Here is a 19,591-nt window from a genome sequence, read left to right on the forward strand (position 1 = left end):
TTCAATTCCCAGTCAGAGCACATGCCAGAGTTGCAGGCTCAGTCCCCGGTTTGGGGCGGGCAGGAGGCAGCCGATAAATGATTCTCTCTCATCATTGATGTTTCTCTCTCCCTCTCTCCCTTCCTCTCTGAAATCAATAAAAATACATTAATGCCCTAGCCAGTTTGGCTCAGTGGATAGAGCATCGGCTTTCAGACTAAAGGGTCCCAGGTTTGATTCCGGCCAAGAGCACATGCCCGGATTGTGGGCTCAATCCCCCCCAGTAGGGGGCATGCAGGAGGCAGCCAATCAATGATTTCTTCTCATCATTGATGTTTCTCTCTCCCTTCCTCTCTGAAATCAATAAAAACATATCCTATCTAATAAAAGAGTAATATGCAAATTGACTGTCACTCCAACACACAAGATGGCCACCCCCATGTGGTCAAAGTTGGCTGTCCCCATGTGGACACAAGATGGCCACCCCAAGATGGCCCGCAAGGGAAGGAAGTTGTGGGCAATCAGGCCAGCAGGGGAGGGCAATTGGGAGGGATAAGGCCTGCAGGGGAGGGCAGTTAGGGGGGACTGGGTCAGCAGGGGAGGACAGTTGGGGGGGACCAGGCCTGCAGGGGAGGGCAGTTGGGAAGGACCAGGCCTTCAAGGGAAGGTAGTTGGGGGCGATCAGGCCAGCGGGGGGGGGGGGGGGGGAGGCAGTTAGGGGCAAACAGGACTGTAGGGGAGAGCAGTTGGGAGTGACTGGGACAGCAGAGGAGGGCAGGTGGGAGCGACCAGGCTTGTAGAGGAGGGCAGTTGGGGGGAACAGGCCGGCAGGGGAGGGCAGTTAGGGGCAATCGGGCTGGCAGGGTCAAGTTAGGCGTCGATCAGTCTGGCAGGGAAGTGGTTAGGGGGCGATCAGGCTGGCAGGGGAGTGGTTAGGGGGCGATCAGGCTGGCAGGCAGAAGCGGTTAGGGGCAATCAGGCAGACAGGCAGGCTAGTGGTTGGGAGCCAGCAGTGCTAGATTGTGAGAGGTATGTCCCAGATTGGAGAGGGTGCAGGCTGGGCTGAGGGACAACCACCACCCCCCGGGCAATAATTTAGTGCACCGGGCCTCTAGTATATATAATAAAAATAAAAATACATTTTAAAAAAAGAAAAACTGTGAAATTGGACAACAATGGCATGCATTGGCAGAAGGCGAGCGGCAATAAAGCATTCAAGGATCCTTGTATTATTCAAACTTATGTTTGAACTTTAAGTATGTACTATTTTAAAAACTGGGGTACTCACTAAAGGAAGACCAAAGAATAAAATATATAACTGCTAAGAAATAAAATGAGAAAAGCAGAAGGGAGAGAAAAAAGAAACTCAGCCCAAAAGGGGGGAGGGGGTATAGCATGAAAAGAGGAAGAAGAAAAAAATGAAATTTCCCAATTAAGAGACAAATTGTAAAAATGAATTTTCTAAATACAGATATATGCTATTCATATAAAGCCAAATCTAAAACAAGGAAAAAACACAAAGTAAAAAGATGGCAAAAGATACACCATGAAAATAGAAACAAAATGAAAACCAAATTAGCAATATTAACATTAGACAAAATAGACTTCAAGAAAAAAGGCTTTATCAGGGAAATTAAAATGAATTTAAATGGATTGAAGACTAAAATGGAAAAGGCAGCCTTAGCTGGTTTGGCTCAGTGGATAGAGCGTTGGCCTGTGGACTGAAAGGTCCAGGGTTCCATTTCCTAATCTTAGCGATTGTAAATTGTGCTGCTATGACCATAGATATGCATACATTCTTTCTGAATGGTGTTTCTGGTTTCTAGAAGTGGATCACTGGGTCAAATGGCAGTCCATCTTTAATTTTTTTAGGAAATACCATACTGTTTTCCATAATGGCTGCATCAATCTGCATTCCTACCAGCAGTGTACTAGGGTTCCCTTTTCTCCACATCCACAAAAACACTTGTCATTTGTTGATTTGTTGATGATAGCCATTTTGAAAGGTGTGAGGTGATACCTCATGGTCATATATATATCCTATATAATAAAAGCATAATATGCAAATCGACCGAACAGCAGAACGACCGATCACTATGATGCGCACTGACCACCAGGGGGCAGACGCTCAATGCAGGAGCTGCCCCCTGGTGGTTAGTGCGCTCCCACAGGGGGAGCATCACTCAGCCCCAAGCCAGGCTCACGGCTAGTGAGCCCAGCGGTGGTGGTGGGAGTCTCTCCTGCCTCCGCTGCAGGCGGGTTGTAAGGAACAAGGGGTCCTGGACTGCAAGAGTCCTGGACTGCAAGAGGGATGTCTGACTGCCAGCTTACTAAACTGGCAGGCAGACAACTCCTGAGGAGTCCTGGACTGTGAGAGGGTGCAGGCCGGGCTGAGGGACACCCCCAAGTGCACAAATCTTGTGCACTGGGCCTCTAGTATATATATATTGATTGATTGATTTCAGAGAGGAAGGGAGAGATAGACATAGCTAGAAACGTCAATAATGAGAGATAATCATTGATCAGCTGCCTCCTACACACCTCACATTGGGATGGTGCCAGCAACCCAGGCATGTGTCCTGACCAGGAATCAAACCATGATCTCCTGATTCACAGGTCGAAGCTCAATCACTGAGCCACACTGGCCTGGCTCATTGTTTCAATTTGCATCTCTCTGATGATTAGTGACTTTGAGCATTTTTTCATATGTCTCTTGGCCATTTACATGTCCACAGAGAAGTGTCTATTTGGGTACTTTGCCCATTTTTTAATTGGATTGTTTGTCTTCCTTTTGTTAAGTTGTATGAGTTCCTTACATATTTTATTAACACTTTATCACATGTATCACAGCCAAATATGTCCTCCCATATAATGGGCTCCCTTTTCATTTTGTTGATGGTTATTTTTGCTGTGCAGAAGCTATTTATTTTGATGTAGTCCATTTGTTTATTTTCTCTTTAGTTTCCCTTGCCCTAGAAGATATGTGGGCAAAGTTATTGCTATGAGATATATCCAAGATTTTGCTGCCTGTGGTTTCTTCTAGGATTTTTATAGTTTTATGACTTACATTTAAGTCTTTTCTCCATTTAGAATTTATTCTTATGTATGCTGTAAATTGGTGGACTAGTTTTTTGTGGGGTTTTTTGCATGTACCTGTCCAATTTTACCAATACCATATATTGAAGAGACTATCTTGACTCCATTGTATGCTCTTACCTCTTTTGTCAAATATTGAGTGTAATGCCTTTGGTCAATTTCTGACGTCTCTGTTCTGTTCCATTAATCTATATGCCTGTTCTTGTTCAAGTACCAGGCTAGTTTGATTACGGTGGCTTTGTAATATAACTTTATATCTAGTATTGTGATTCCTCAAGCTTTATTCTTTTCTCAAGATTGCTGCAGCTATTCGGGGTCTTTTTTTGGGTCTATATAAATTTTTGGAGAATTTGTTCTAAATCTGTGAAATATGCTGTTGGCATTCTAATAGGGATAGCATTGACTCTGTACATTGCTTTGGGTAGTATGGGCATTTTAATGATGTTAATTCTACCAATCCATGAACACGAAATATGCTTTCACTTGTATATATCTTCCTCTATCTTTTTTTTTTTCAATGTCCTGTAGTTGTCTGAATTACAAGTCTTTTACCTCCTTTGTTAAGTTTATTCCTAAGTACCTTATTATTTTGTTGTTGTAGTGGTTAAGTGGGGTTGTTTGTTTAGTTTCTCTCTGAGAATTCATTATTGATGTAAAAAAAAAAATCCATCGATTTTTGGGTGTTGATTTTGTGTCCTACTACATTGCCAAATTCATTTATTAAATCTAGTAGGGTTTTTTTTTTTTTTTTTGGTGGAGTCTTTAGGGTTGGTTATCTATGCACATCATGTCATCTGCAAATAATGACAGTTTTACTTCCTCCTTTCCAATTTAGATGCCTTTTATTTCTTCTTCTTGTCTGACTATGTGGCTAGGACTTCCAGTAATATCTATATATATAAAAGGCTAATATGCAGTGTCCCCTACAGAGTTCGATGGGAAGACCAGGAGCTCGATCGCTCACTATGACATGCGCTGACCACCAGGGGGTGGTGCAGAACGAAGGAAGGCCCCAGCTGACAACCAGCAGCCAGGGAAGAAAGGCTCCAGCCAGCAGCCAGAAGGAAGGCACCAGCCAGCAGCCAGAAGGCCCCAACTGGCCCTGATCACCGTCCAGGCCTAGGGACCCTACCCATGTACGAAATTCATGCACTGGGCATCTAGTGTTGAATAAGAGTGGTGGAAGTAGACATCCCTGTCTTGTTCCTGTTCTTAAGGGAAATGGTTTTCGTTTTTGCCCATTGAGTATAATGTTCACTGGAAGTGTGTCATATATGGCCTTTATCATGTTGAGAAATGCTCCCTCTATTCCCACTTTGCTGGAGTTTTTACCAAAAAAGGGTATTGGATTTTATTGAATGCTTGCTTCTTCTGCATCGATTGATATGATCATGTGATTTTTGTCTCTCATTTTGTTTATATGTATCACATTTATTGATTTGCAGATATTGTACCAGCCTTGCATCCTGGAATAAATCCCACTTGGCCTTTTTAATATATTGCTGGATCCGATTTGCTAATATTTTGTTGAGGATTTTAGCATCTATGTTCATCTGGTATATTGGTCTATAATTCTCTTTCTTTGTAGTGTCTTTATTTGGTTTTGGAATTAATATAATGCTGGCCTCATAAAAAGAGCTTGGAAGTGTTCCTTCCCCTTGGATTTTTTGGAATATTTTGAGGAGTATAGATGTTAGTTCATCTTTGAATGTTTCTTAAAATTCCCCTGTGAAGCCATCCAGACCCAGGCTTTTGTTTGCTGGGAGTTTTTATATTACTGCTTCTATTTCATCAGTTGTTATTGGCCTATTCAGGTTTTTTTATTCTTCCTAATTCCGTTTTGGGAGATTGTATTTTTGTAGGAATTTGTCCATTTCATCCACATTGTCCAGCTTGTTGGCATATAGTTGTTCATCGCATTTTCTTACAATCCTTAATATTTCTGTGGTGTCAGTGGCTACTTCTCCACTTCCATTTCTTATTTTATTTATTTGGGTCCTCTCTCTTTGTTTCTTGATGAGTCTAGCTAATGGTTTATCAATTTTGCTTATCCTTTCAAAGAACCAGGTCTTGGTTTCATTGATTTTTTTGTATATATATATATATTTTTTTTTTAGTCTCTATGTTATTTATTTCTGCTCTAATCTGTATTATTTCCTTCCTTCTATTTACTCTGGGCTTTTCTTTTTCTTTTTCTAGTTATTTTAGTTGCAGCGTTAGTTTATTATTATTTATTTTTTTTAGATAGGCCTGTAGTGCTATGAACGTCCCTCTCAGTACTGCTTTTGCTGGATCCCAGAGATATTAGGTTGCTGTGTGTTCATTTTCATTTGTATCCAGAAAGTTTTTTATTTCTTTCTAGATCTCATTGGTAACGCATTCATTATTTAATAACATGCTATTTAGCCTCCATGTGTTTGAATGTTTTGGGGCATTTTTATTGTAGTTGATTTCTAATTTCATTCCACTATGATCTGAGAAGATGCTTGATATGATTTCAATCTTCTTGAATTTGTAGAGACTTATTTTATGTCCTAACATGTGGTCTATCTTTGAAAATGAACCATGTGCACTTTAGAAGGATGTATATTTGCAGCTTTGGGGTTAAATCTATATATATAAAAGGCTAATATGCTAAGTGTCCTTCCCTCTGTCCAGGTAAGGACATCACATAGCAATGCCTGGCTTCCTCTCCCTAGCAACGACTAGCCTCCTTGCAGTTTCTTCAGCCCAGGAACACAACTTGCTTTACAGCCAGGTGGAAACACTTTATAACCAAATGTCTGTGAAGTGTTTTCCTGTGCCTCATCTCATTTGATCTTCACAGAAGTCCTGGAGTAGGTAGATGAGAGACTCGGTGGAATCCTATTTTCTTTTCATTAGAGGGAAAACAGAGATTTAGAAAGTTTAGAAACTTGACCCAACTGAAAAGAAGAAATGGTGGACCTTGAAAAAGACTTCAGGTTTTCTCACTGTGCAGAACATAGTCAAATATTCTGCTGCAGTTAAATATTTTACCCTTTCTTCTCCCTGCATCATCTACAATAATAATCTGCTTCGTATTGATATTTACTGCTGTGTTGCTGACAATTACCTGAAAGAGAAGTTGGGGTGCTTCACTGGGCTGGAAAAAAGTTTAGCTACATCAGAAAGCAGGTCTAACTAAGCAAGTTTATTCTATATATAAAAAAGGCTAAGTTGACTCGCAGATGCGCCATACATATAAAGTTCTTGCTGGCGCCAATGGCATGTGTGTTTCAATCTGTCATTGACAATCGTGAATATGGTTAACACTTCTATTATAGAGAAAGGGCGAATAGCAATATTAAAATATTTATTCTAATTAATTTCCTTTCAAAGTGCATGAATTCACACACCGGGCCAGTAGTATTCTATAAATATCAATTAAATCAATCTGATGCAGTGTGTCATTTAGAGTCACTGTTTCCTTAATTTTTTGTCTGGAAGATATATCCAGTGAAGTCAGTGAGGTGTTAAAGTCCTCTACTATAACTGTATTGTTGTCTATCTCCCCCTAAAAGTCCTCTAGAAGTTTTTTATATAATTAGGTGCTCCTTTACTGGGTGCATGTTTACCAGGGTTTTATCCACTTGTTGGACTGATCTCATTAGTATTTGTAATGACCTTTGTTGTCTCTTTTGATGGCCTTCATTTTGAAGTCTATTTTGTCAGATATGAATACTGCTACCCCAGCTTTTTTTTCATTTCCATTTGCATGAAAACGTTTTTTCCATCCCTTCACTCTCATCCCATGTGAGTATTTTGTTCTGAAATGGTCCCTTGTAGACAGCATAGGTCATATTTTTGTATCCATTCAGCTACCCTAGACCTTCTAATTGGAGCATTTAGTCCATTTATATTTAGGGTTATTATTGAGAAGTACTTATTTATAGCCATTTTAATTCTGTACAGCTAGGTTTCTCTCTCTGTTTCTTCTTCTCAGCAATCCCTTTAGCATTTCTTGTAATGCTGGCTTGGCGATGATGAACTCCTTTAGCCTATTTTTGTCTGAGAAGCTTGTTATTTGACCATCTATTTTGAATGATAGCCTTGTTGGATATAGTAATCTTGGTCTCAGGTCCTTGCTTTCCATTACCTTGAATACTTCATGCCATTCCCTTCTGGCCTGTAGTTTCTAATGAGAAATCAGGTGTCAGCCTTATGGGAACTCCTTTATAGGTAACAGTTTTCTTTTCTCTTGCTGCCTTTAAGGTTCTCTCTTTGTCTTTAATTTTTGGCTATTTAATTATGATGTGTAGGGGCATGGGCCTGTATTGGTTCTTCTTGTTTAGGGCTCTCTGTGCCTCCTGAACTTGTGTGACTTTTTCCTTCACCAAGTTAGAAACATTTTCTGCCATTATTTCTTCTTTTTCTTTTAATATTTTCATTATTTCAGAGAGGAGGTAGAGAGACAGATAGAAACATCAATGATGAGAGAGAATCACTGATCAGCTGCCTCCTGCATGCGCCGCACTGGAGACCAAGCCCGCAACCCGGGCATGTGCCCTTGACAGGAATCGAACCTGGGACCCTTTAGTCCATAAGCCAACACTCTATCCACTGAGCAAAACGAGCTAGGGGTCTACAATTATTTCTTCAAATACATACTCTATCCCTTCTGCCTCTTCTGACACACCTGCTAGTCTAATATTGTTATGTTTCATGTTGTCCCACACAGCTCCCTTAAGCTGTCCTCATGTTTTTCAATTGTTTTTTCTTTTTGGTTCTCTGATTGAGTGATTTTTTTCAATCCTGTCTTCTAAGTCACTAATCCAATGTGTTCACATTCCTTCCAATGTGTTCTTTATTTATGCTATGTCATTCTTTATTTCCAACTGTTCTTCTTTCATAGTTACTATATCTTTTCTCCTGCTGATGAGCATCTTTACATCATTATTCTGAACTCTATATCAGATAAATTTCTTATCCCCATTTCATTTATCACTTCTTCTGGAGAATCCTCTTGTTCTTTCATTTGGGGGTTGTTTTTTGTCTCCTCATTTTGGCTGCCTGTTTGGGTTTGCCAATAAGTATTAGGTAGATCTGCTATACCTCTCAATCCCTAGTGCAGGACAGTGTCAAACACTGTTTCTGAATAATTAGATCAGGAAAATTCTCAAAGCCTCCAGAGACCAGCTCTGCCTGCAGGCTGACTGGATTCAATCTTGAGTAGCCCTCAGGCAATCATTCACAGGTGTGGTGAGTTTTTCCACAGGTGGGCAAGGTGTTTTCTAATAGGTTGGGTCAACTGTCTTCCCCCTAGGCCAGTGGTCGGCAAACCTCGGCTCACGAGCCACATGCAGCTTTTTGGCCCCTTGTGTGTGGTTCTTCCACAAAATACCACATGCGGGCGTGCACATACAGTGCGATTGAAACTTCGTGGCCCATGCGCAGAAGTCGGTTTTTGGCCTGGGCAAGTCTATTTTGAAGAAGTGGCATTAGAACACTCAAGGGGCCAAAGAACTGCATGTGGCTCGTGAGCCGCAGTTTGCTGACCACTGCCCTAGGCAAAACTACCAGGATAGCAACTATCTTCCTGAGGAAGATGACACCCACAGCCTGCGGGACTGACTCAGCACAAGAAACCAGAGTGTCTGCCTTCTGAGTTCTAACTCCAGAGCCTCCAATCCTGGCTTCTACTCACACAGGTCCAATACACTCTGCCCTTCCTCTGCCTGAGCCCATGGTGAAGGGCAGCACAGGGAATTTTGTGCATTGGCCCTTTAAGAGGGTGACTGCATTTCCAGCCGTCTTTCCCTGGCAGACAGCAACCTTGCTGCTTTTCACATTCAGAAGTTATGTGGGCACCTTTCTCAGTTCTGAGGCTCTCTGCTGAGGGGGGGAAGCTTGGGGATTAGACCCCAGAGTTCTCAGTGGTAACCCTCCATAGCAGAGATATCTCTCCAGAACTTCAGTTGCTGTCTGTGGAAGCCTGTCCAACCCTTTCTCGCCTCCACCTTTCTACCAGTCTCTATGTGGTCTCCACTTTCCATCTGTAGTTATCAGGGTTCTCTCCAGCTAATCTTCAATTGATTATTCAGGATTTTTTTGCATTTTACTTGTAATTCTAGTTTGGTCCTGGGAGCATGTCTGTGTAGCATCCACTTACTCCACCATTTTTAATTCTAGACCATTTTCTTAAACTATATACAAAATAAACTCAAAATGGATTAAAGATGTAAATGTAAGACCTAAAACCATAAAACTCCTAGAAGAAAACTCAGGCAGTAAACTCTTTGACATTGCTCTTAGCAATATTTTTGGCTATGTGTCCTCATGCAAGAGAAACAAATTCAAACTCAAAAGTTTCTGTGCAGCAAAGGAAGTCGTTGACAAAATAAAAAGACAACATACTGAGTGGGAGAAGATATTCACGAATGATACATGCTTTAAGGGGTTAATATCCAAAATATATAAGGAACTCATACTACTTAACACCAAAAAGAAAAAAGAAAACAATCTGAATTAAAAATGGGCAGAGTACCTGAATGCACACTTGTCCAAAGAGGACATACACATGGCCAATAAACATATGAAAAGACTAGAGGCCCGGTGCACAAATTCGTGCATGGGTGGGGTCCCTCGGCCTGGCCTGTGGCGATTGGGGCCGATTGAGGCCGCTTCACCCAGTCCCAATCAGGGCTGATCAGGGCTGGCTAGCCTGGAGGAGGGACTGTGGGAGGTTGGCCAGCTGCAGGAGGCTGGCTGTGGGAGCACACTGACCACCACGGGGCAGCTCCTGCATTGAGCTTCTGCCCCTGGTGGTCAGTGCACATCATAGTGATTGGTCAACCGGTCATTCGGTTAACTGGGCATAACAGTCGCTTAGGCTTTTATATATATACTAGAGGCCCGTTGCACGATATCCGTGCAAGAATAGGCCTTCCTTCCCCTGGCTTCACTCCCAGCCGCCCGGGAGCCAGCAAGTCCCTGCTCCCAGCTCGCCCAGCAGCCGGCAAGTCCCCACTCCGTGGCCGCCTGGAGCCGGCAAGTCTCCGCTCCCTGGCTGCCCGGAAGCCGGCACCTCCTCACTCCCGGGCCGCCTGGAGCTGCAAGTCCTCGCTTCTGTCTGAAGTACCACTACAGTAGCTCCCTCCACTTCCCCCCTTCCCCTCATAGCAGGCTTCACTCTGCTCCACGCCTGCATATGCAAATTAACCTCCATCTTTGTTGGGTTAATTTGCATACTCACTCTGATTGGCTGTGGGCATAGCGGAGTGCTGGTTAATTTGCATGTTTCTCTTTTATTAGGTAAAATAGATGCTTGCCCTGGTCTATCTGACTGTTGGTTAAGCATCATCCTGTACACCAAGGGGTTGCTGGTTCAATTCCCAGTCAGGGTCCATCCCTGGGTTGTGGACTCAATCCCCACCTTTCCAGCCCCTACTGGGGGGGCTTGCAGGAGGCAGCCAATCAGTGTTTCATTCTTGCATAGATATTTCTCTCTTTTCCTCTCTAAAAGTCAATAAAAACTTATGAAAAAGAAAAGATGCACCCTATCCAGTTTGGCTCAGTGGATAGACTGTTGCCCTGAGGAGTGAAGGGTTCTATTTCGGTCAAGGGCATATACCTCGGTTGCAGGCTCAATCCCCAGCCCTGATAGGGCACGTGCGGCAAGCAATTAATCAATGTGTCTCTCTCACATCAATGTTTCTCTGCCTCTTCCCCGACCTTCCCCTCTCTCTATAAATCAATGGAAAAATATCCTTGTGTGGGGATTAACAAAACAAACAGACAAAAAGATTCTCCATGTCACTAATCACCAGAGAAATGCAAATTAAAACCACAATGATATATCACCTCATACCTGTCAGAATGGTTATCATCAATAAATCAACAAGCAACAAGTGTTGGCAAGGATGTGGAGAAAAGGGAAACCTCATGCAATGTTGCTGGGGTTGTACACTGGTATAGCCACCATGGAAAACAGTATGAAGGTTCCTCAAAAAATTAAAAATAGAACTACCATATTGTGGAGAGCACCTGAGCAAAGGTCGTCAGCTATGTCCAGTGGCATCAGCAAAGCCATGTCCAGGAAACATACCTTGCCAAAGGCAGAAATTTTGTCAGTCCTGACCTATCACTCAGGTGCCAGGGGGTGGGTGTCATTATCTAAGTTCAGCCAGGTACCGGGGCGGACACAATTATCCAGGCTCCAGGCCTGACAATTACGAGAAGCCACAAGAATGAAGAATGCAGCTTAATCTTTAAGCATGATTTCACATAATTTCCTTTGTCTTAAACTCTAGTAAAACTTCCTGGTATCATGCTGTATATAATAAACGCACTGCACTAGCTCTGGGTCACAGTCTCTCCATCCGAGAACAGGTCCCACCTTTACTTACTGTCTCTGTGTCTGTCTCTTTCTTTTTCTCAATCCCCAGTCGCCCCTACTCAGGACTCATTCACTCTCTAGCCATGCTGGTCATGGCTGAAGAACCCCCACACCATATGACCCAGAAATTCCACCTCTGGGTATTTATTCAAAGAAATCTAAAACACTAATTGAAAAAAAATATATACACCCTTATGTTCAATGCAGCACCATAAGTCAGACAGAGAAAGACAAATACCATATGATTTCACTTACATGTGGAATCTAAACAACAAAATAAAGGAATAAGCAAAGCAGAAACAAACATAGATACAGAAAACAACTGATGTTCGCCAGATGGGTGGGAGTTTGGGAGATAGGTGGAAAAGGTAAAAGGAATGAAGTACAAGTTGCCAGTTACAAAAACAGTCATGGAGATGTAAAGTACAGCACAAATATAGTCAACAACATTGTAGTAACTATGTATGGTGTCAGATGTGTACTGGGCTTATCACGGTGATCACTTTGTAAGGTATATAAATGTCTAATCACTATGTTGTAGACCTAAAGTTAATATAATATTGTATATCAACAGGGATTGAAAAACAAACTTCAAAAATAAAATTATCTAAATATTCAACTACATTAAAATTAGTAACTTCTGTTCCAAAAAGAAAGTAAAGACAGAAAACTAAGAGATGACGTTTGCAATACAAAACACAACCAAAAAATAACAAAGGATTAACAGCCAGAAACTAAGAAATAACTAAAAATATGAAACACAAATAGCAAAGTAGAAAAATAATCAAAACATATGAACTAGGAATTGCACAGAAAAAGAAAAGAGACAACTAATGATGCTCTACCTCACTAAAAATCTGGGAAGTATAAATAATATCACATAAACATTTCATATCCACCATAATGACAAAAGTTAAAGTTGTAACAATATCAAGGATGTAAGCAACAGGAACTAGTGGAAGAAGCATAAATTATTATAACCACCTTAAAGTTTCCCATAAGTAATGAAGTTGAATATGTACATATCCCACTCATTTGTGGAATATAATGAACATAAACTGACGAACAAAAATAGATCCAGAGACAGAGAAGCATGGAACAGACCATCAAACCTCAGAGGAAAGGCAGAGGGATGCCCACCATGCAGATCAGACTGTCCTCCTTCCTCTGGAGCCTAAGTATACAGTGGGGATATTCCCTCTAGTCTAGCTTCCAAGGTATCCCTTTGTTGCTTACCTCCTCTTCCTAATTTACACCATGGAGAATTCTTTTACTGTCCCTCCAAAAAAAAAAAAACCACTCCTCTGGAATGTCTCCTCCGTAATCTTAACACACTTGGCCTTTCCACAGAGGTCCGGCCAAAGCATTTTCTATTACTGCCTCACCTAGTCAGGGATGCCACCCAAAAATTAACAGAAAGGGCCGCAAAGATTAGAGAACATCAATCAATATCATGCAAAGATTAGAGAACATCACTCATGGTACTACTGGCTAAAGGATATAAATTGGTATACCTGGCTACTACCCTTCTTAGGACCATTAACATTCCTATTCCTCATCTTCATTTGTTCCTACTTGATATGTTCCTTCTTCGGTGATGCTAACAGGTATCATTATCCATTAGGGAAATACATATTAAAATCAAAATAACCATCCTATATAATCCTATATAATAAAGTGGTAATATGCAAATTGACCGTCACTCCAACACAGAAGATGGCCTCCCTCATGTGGACACAAGATGGCCGCCACAAGATGGCCATCAGGGGAGGGCAGTTGGGGGGGACTCAGGCCTGCAGGGAGGGCAGTTGGGGGGACCAGGACTGCAGGGGAGGGCAGTTGGGGGGGACCCAGGCCTGCAGGGGAGGGCAGTTGCGGGGCCCAGGCCTGCAGGGGAGGGCAGTTGGGGGGACCAGGCCTGCAGGGGAGGGCAGTTGGGGGGGATCCAGGCCTGCAGGGGAGGGAAGTTGCGGGGACCAGGCCTGCAGTGGAAGGCCATTGGGGGGGACCCAGGCCTGCAGGGGAGGGCAGTTGGGGGTGACCAGGCCTGCAGGGGAGGGCAGTTGGGGGGGGACCCAGGCCTGCAGGGGAGGGCAGTTAGGGGGGACCAGGCCTGCAGGGGAGGACAGTTAGGGGGGAACCAGGCCTGCAGGGGAGGGCAGTTGGGGGGGACCCAGGCCTGCATGGGAGGGCAGTTAGGGGTGACCAGGCTGGCGAGGGCATTTGGGGGGACCAGGCCTGCAGGGGAGGACAGTTTGGGGGGACCAAGGCCTGCAGGGGAGGGTAGTTAGGGGTGACCAGGCTGGCAAGGGAGGGCATTTGGGGGGACCAGGCCTGCAGGTGAGGGCAGTTAGGGGTGATCAGGCTGACAAGGGAGGGCAGTTGGGGGGACCAGGCCTGCAGGGGAGGACAGTTGGGGGGAACCCAGGCCTGCAGGGGAGGGCACTTAGGGGTGACCAAGCTGGCAAGGGAGGGCAGTTATGGGTGACCGGGCCAGCAGGGGAGGGCAGTTGGGGGTGACCAGGCCAGCATGGGAGGGCAGTTAGGGGTGACCAGGCTGGCAGGGGAGTGCAGTTAGTGGCAATCGGGCTGGCAGGGGAAGGCAGTTAGGGACAACCAGGCTGGCAAGGGAGGGCAGTTATGGGTGACCGGGCCAGCAGGGGAGGGCAGTTGGGGGTGACCAGACTGGCAGGGGAGGGCAGTTAGGGGCAATCGGGCTGGCAGGGGAAGGCAGTTAGGGACAATCAGGCTGGCAAGGGAGTGGTTAGGGGGTGATCAGGCTGGCAGGCAGAAGCGGTTAGGGGCAATCAGGCAGGCAGGCAGGCAGGCAGGCAGGCAAGTGGTTGGGAGCCAGTAGTCCTGGATTGTGAGAGGGATCGGGCCTAAACGGGCAGTCAGACATCCCTCGAGGGGTCCCAGATTAGAGAGGGTGTAGGCTGGAGTGAAGGACACACACCCATGTGCACAAATTTCATGCACTGGGCCTCTAGTGAGTTAAATAAAAATATATTTTAAGATAATAAATAGACACATATGACTACATATTGTATGATTCCATTATATGAAACTGCTAGAAATGGCAAAACTATGGAGACAGAATGCAGATCAACAGTGGGTTGTGATTACTGTGCCCTGCCGGCACAGCTATGGGTAAACCTGAGAGGGGGCAGTGAAGGATGGAAAAGACAGACAAGAGAATAAAGCTGGGGCTAGGTGGGGCGCTGCTTCTCTGATGGAGAGACGGCGCCACAGCCTGCAAGCCAAGTCTTTATTTTATAGCCAGATTCCACAAGGCAAAGTAAGGGCGTGGTCAAGATGTTTACAATGTTCTCTCGGGTTTCGAATCTACTCAATTGCATGTACCTGATCAAGCTTTGTTTACTTGCTGCACCTCCCGCAGCCTATATCATTTAGCCACATGGGACCACAGGTTCGGACCATAAGGTCAAGCTTACAACTATAGCCTTTGGCTATAATTGTGCTGGGAGGGCTTTGCCCCCCAAGCTAGGATTTGCACATGGCTTTGCCATGAGAGGACCATGTCCTCTCATTAGTCCAAGGCTTGAACCTGTCCAAACTCTGTAGTCGCTCTCTACAGATTACAAGTAGGGATTGGCTGCAAATGGACACAAGGGAATTGTTTGGAGTGATGAACTTAAGTTGTGATAGTTGGCAAACTATATAAAGTTACTAAAATTAATCAAACTATATATTTAAAATGGATAAATTTTACAGTATATATACTTATACCTCAACAAAGCTGGTTTTAAAGTGCTAAAAAAAAAACCCTCCATTGTTTTCTGTTGTTTTAATATAGTTTTTATTGATTTCAGAGAGGAAGAAATAGGGAGAGATATAAACATCTAATGATGAGAGAGAATCATTGATTGGCTGCCTCCTGCACACCCCACACCAGGGATCGAGCCCACAACCCAGGCATGTACCCCGATTTGGAATTGAACCGTGACCTCCTGGTTCATAGGTCAATGCTCAACCACTAAGCCATGCCAGTCAGGCACCTCTATTGTTTTTGATCTGGGATTTTCTTTTCACTTTGGGGAACATAGTAAGTAAGGATTCTTAAAGGTTCAAAAAGCATCTTCATAAGTCATCAACCCTACTTCCTACGCGAAGCAGAATTAAAATAAATTATGTATATTTTTATGTTTCTCTCAAAAGACTTCCCAAAACATACTGAGATGGAAAGAATTCTATTAACCCACCTGATTTCATTTAAAGCTGGGATGTATGAAGAATAAATTGGTTTTTTTTTTTGGTTCCTTCTTCATTTTTATGTAGTTCTGTGATCATTTGTGCATCTAACAAATATTTATGTAATGCTTGATATGTGGTAGGTACTCTAGCTGAACCAAATCAACTAGAGCAGTAGTATTTTGTTTTATGTTCTGAAAGGTTTAAACTTTACTGGAAGAAAGTTGTTTATAAGAAGACATTAAATAATGGGAATTAGCCCAGCCAGTGTTGATCAGTGGTTGAGCGTTGACCTATGAAGCAGAAGGTCACAGTTTGATTCCCCATCAGGGCACATGGCTAGGTTGTGGGCTTGATCCCCGGTGTGGGGGGGTGCAGGAAGCAGCCAATCAGTGATTCTCTCTCATTATTGATGTTTCTCTCTCTCTCTCTCTCTCTCTCTCTCTCTCTCTCTCTCTCTCCCCCCCCCCACTTCCTCTTTGAAATAAAAAAAAAATATATATTTGAAAAATAAAAAAACAAAAATAATGGGAATTACAAAAAATGTTATAAGTATAAATCATAGAAACCAGAGCTATTTGCTCAGTATTTTTTAAAAAATCTCTAAACCATTTTATTCTTAAATAAAATATAAATATCAGTCCCCATTTTTCCTCCATAAGGAACTATTAATCTAAATAACTTGGGTAGCCCTAGCTGGTTTGGCTCAGTGGATAGAGTGTCAGCCTGCGGACTGAAGGGTCCCAGGTTCGATTCCAATCAAGGGCATATGCCCAGGTTTCGAGCTCGATCCCCAGTGTGGGGTGTGCAGGAGGCAAATGATCAATGATTCTCTCTCATCACTGATGTTTCTATCTCTCTCTCACTCTCCCTTCCTCTCTGAAATCAATAAAATATATTTAAAATAATAATAATAAATAAATAACTTGGGTAGCAAATAAGAATTCCTGTGTGCCCCACATTGGACTAGTTTCACTCCATTTCACTCCATTTTGCTGGGATATCTCTGGCCTCAAGGCCTTCAATCATAGACTTTTACTTATACATTTGTTCAAAGTTCTCTCTCTGAGTTTTAAGTCTTTGTCTTTTCTCTCTCTCTCTCTCTCTCTCTCTCTCTCTCTCTCTCTATATATATATATATATATATATATCTACATCCACAGATCTATGTTTTTTTTCTTTGTGTCACGAAATTAAGATCACACAATATACCTCACTTCACATATAGCTCTTACTTAAATATATACTATGAAAATCCCCCCAAGTCAACATATATAGTTCTAACATTCTTTTTAATGGCTGTATAATCTTCTTACATATGGAAATATCAAAAGTCATCCATTATCTCACCAATGGACATTCACTGTTTCCAGCTTTTTGCAACTGTAAATAGTACTGCAATAAACACACTTGTATTATATGCTTTTGCTTCTATTTCGATAGGATACAGGTCTAGGAGTAGGATTATCATGTCATTTTATTACAAGATGCCAGATCATTTCCAAAAAGGAAGAAACTCAAATTTCCATGCAGTAGTAACTTGAAAACATAGCTACTATAAATATAACACTTCTGGCAATAAATTTGACAATAATGAAAATAATTAAACTTCAGGTTCAAGTGCCAAAGTCATATCAAACCAAAAAGCCATTCCCTGCCCAGTCAACTTGACTCAGTGGTTGAGTGTTCACCTATGAACCAGGAGGTCACTGTGGTTGTATCATAAATCAGCGAATGGGATAGAAGACGCCTTAATTAGCCAATTAGGAGTCGTTTATTGCGTGCAGCCCAGAGGGAGGTGTCTCTTCCAAATCTCTGAGCTACACATATAGGAAGTTTCCGGATTTATACTTTTTGAGCCTCTTTGTTTGCAGATATTACAAAGAGCTCTGTGTGAGTTATTGTTACAGACAGTTGTAACCTTGAATACATAATGAGTACTTGGCATAAGAATATGGGCATTATTATTAGTATTAGTCTATATCAGTCTATTGCATTGGATGGCTAGCTTGCAAGGTGAGACAGTTAAGTTTATCTTTTTCTATTATTTGAACTAAAAACAAAGTCATTTTATAGAATAAGATACTGTCTTAAAGTGACAGAGTTTACAATGACAGAGTTTACAGGGCTAGGGACTATCTAACAATAGCAGAGAATTTCAAACAGCAGTTTTTTATACAAGATGGAGGTTACTATGCTTCACTATCAGGGCATATGCCCAGGATGCGGGCTCCATACCCAGTTTGGGACATGCAGGAGGCAGCCAATCACTGTGTCTCTCTCATCATTAATGTTTCTACTCTCTCTCCCTCTCTCTTCCTATCTGAAATATATATATATTTAAAAGCCATTCCCTTTAAAACACTATTAGAGACTCAAAATCACAGGTGTATTCTGCCTTCACAGAAATCAAGTTCACAGACTATCCGTGAATACCTATACCTACAATGAACACTAACGAATATTTGTAGTAAGAATAACGAATATTTGTAGTAAGAATAACTTACATTTAAGATTACGTAATGCTTTACATTTAAGCTTATGTAGGTGAAGTATTTTCTTTGGTATGTTTCCAATATTGAAAACCTAGTAACACTAATTATGCTTTTTTTTTTTTAATTCATAGCTTACAAAAATCTTTGCATAGGGCCTCCTGCTCTGTACTCAGAGTTTTCTGATTACACTAAATAATTTAGTTTCTCCGCTAATATAAATAAAATAGAAAACAAACGACCCCTCTAACAGATAATTTTGGCCTGCTCTGTAACAGCCAACATTTGTCTTTGTTTCCCGGGGTGTTTTTCAAAGGGCAATAAACTCCGAGTGAATAACTGGTCATTCTAACAAATACTCAAAACAAGCACTGAAACCCAATACTAAAATAAGGAAAACAAAGTTTCACACTTGTAACTTTACATCCAATTATGAATACACGCCTCAAAAATTACTACTGGGTCGCCCCGAATTCACCTGGCTACTTCGTAATGGCAATTCTGTGGAGTTTAATCCCTAGGGTCCTATCCTAAATTTAATCACAGCAGAGAAAACATGGCCCCGCCCCACCGGCAGAAGGCAGTGATGCTGAATGCTTCCAGGCTTTGTCACATTCAACTCCTAATCCGGGGATTAAAAAGAACTGCCTGCCTCTGGATGGTTAGTACCTTTCCAAACCCAATGAGACGGAAGAAATTGGGCTAGGAAAGAGCCATTTTTTAATGAAAACCCCCCTTTTCCGTCCAGGTGACCCCAAAAGAACCGTAGGCTAAATGCTGCAAAGAATTCAGCCCTGCTCCAGGCAAACCACTTCCCGGGAGCTGGCCCATGTCTCCCGCCCACCGCGAGTCGCTCGCCCGGCTCCCCACTAGACCAGGGGCAGCTGCGAAAAACCAAGGCCGCCTGACCGCCTGTCTCGCCGCTAGGCTCCGCCGGTGCCGGTACCGTAGGCCCCTGCCCCAACCAGTCTCGCCTGGCCGCCGGCCGGGACACAAAACAGAATCTTTGCTCACCGCGGGGTGTCTCTCCTCAGCCATCTCCGCCGGCTCACGTCTGCTGAGCGGCCGGAAATAAGCGGTTTCCCAGGCAACCAGACAAACGGAAGTTGTGGAGCTGGAGAAGAGGGAGGGGCCTGAGCAGAGAAGGAAGAAGGTGGAAGGCAGGACGGGAGGGGAATTGCTCACCCCACTGAGGATTTCAGGAAGCTGGGGAAGGGTTGGTTGTTGCCCCACATATAGTTTGGCTCAAAAGGAGCTGATGAGGGAATGCGAATTCGTGCACTGGGCCACTAGTAGTAAATATAATTAATCCAATCACAAAGTTGTTTACAGTGGGCCACCAGAATGGGACAGATTCAAATCCTGTGGCAATATGATTTCTAGCTTTAAACTCCTTTGGCACTCCTTCTGGAACCCAATGGATTTGTGTATATATGGGGATCAAAGGAGCCCCCTG

At 42.9% G+C, this 19,591-nt stretch overlaps 1 protein-coding gene across 3 annotated transcripts in view; it reads right to left on the reverse strand.

Moving 5' to 3' along the window:
• Positions 1-19,207, reverse strand: part of BBS4 (Bardet-Biedl syndrome 4) — a 119,070-nt gene extending 99,863 nt beyond the window's left edge. For all 3 annotated transcript variants that reach the window (XM_080665758.1, XM_080665757.1, XM_080665756.1), the window contains exon 1: positions 19,150-19,207. In XM_080665758.1, the coding sequence (XP_080521884.1) occupies positions 19,150-19,173 (24 nt within the window). In that variant the 5' untranslated portion in view covers positions 19,174-19,207. The remainder of the gene's footprint in view (positions 1-19,149) is intronic.
• Positions 19,208-19,591: the final 384 nt, after the last annotated feature.

Source organism: Plecotus auritus (genome assembly GCF_963455305.1).
Source record: "Plecotus auritus genome assembly, chromosome: 1".
Lineage (NCBI taxonomy): Eukaryota > Metazoa > Chordata > Mammalia > Chiroptera > Vespertilionidae > Plecotus > Plecotus auritus.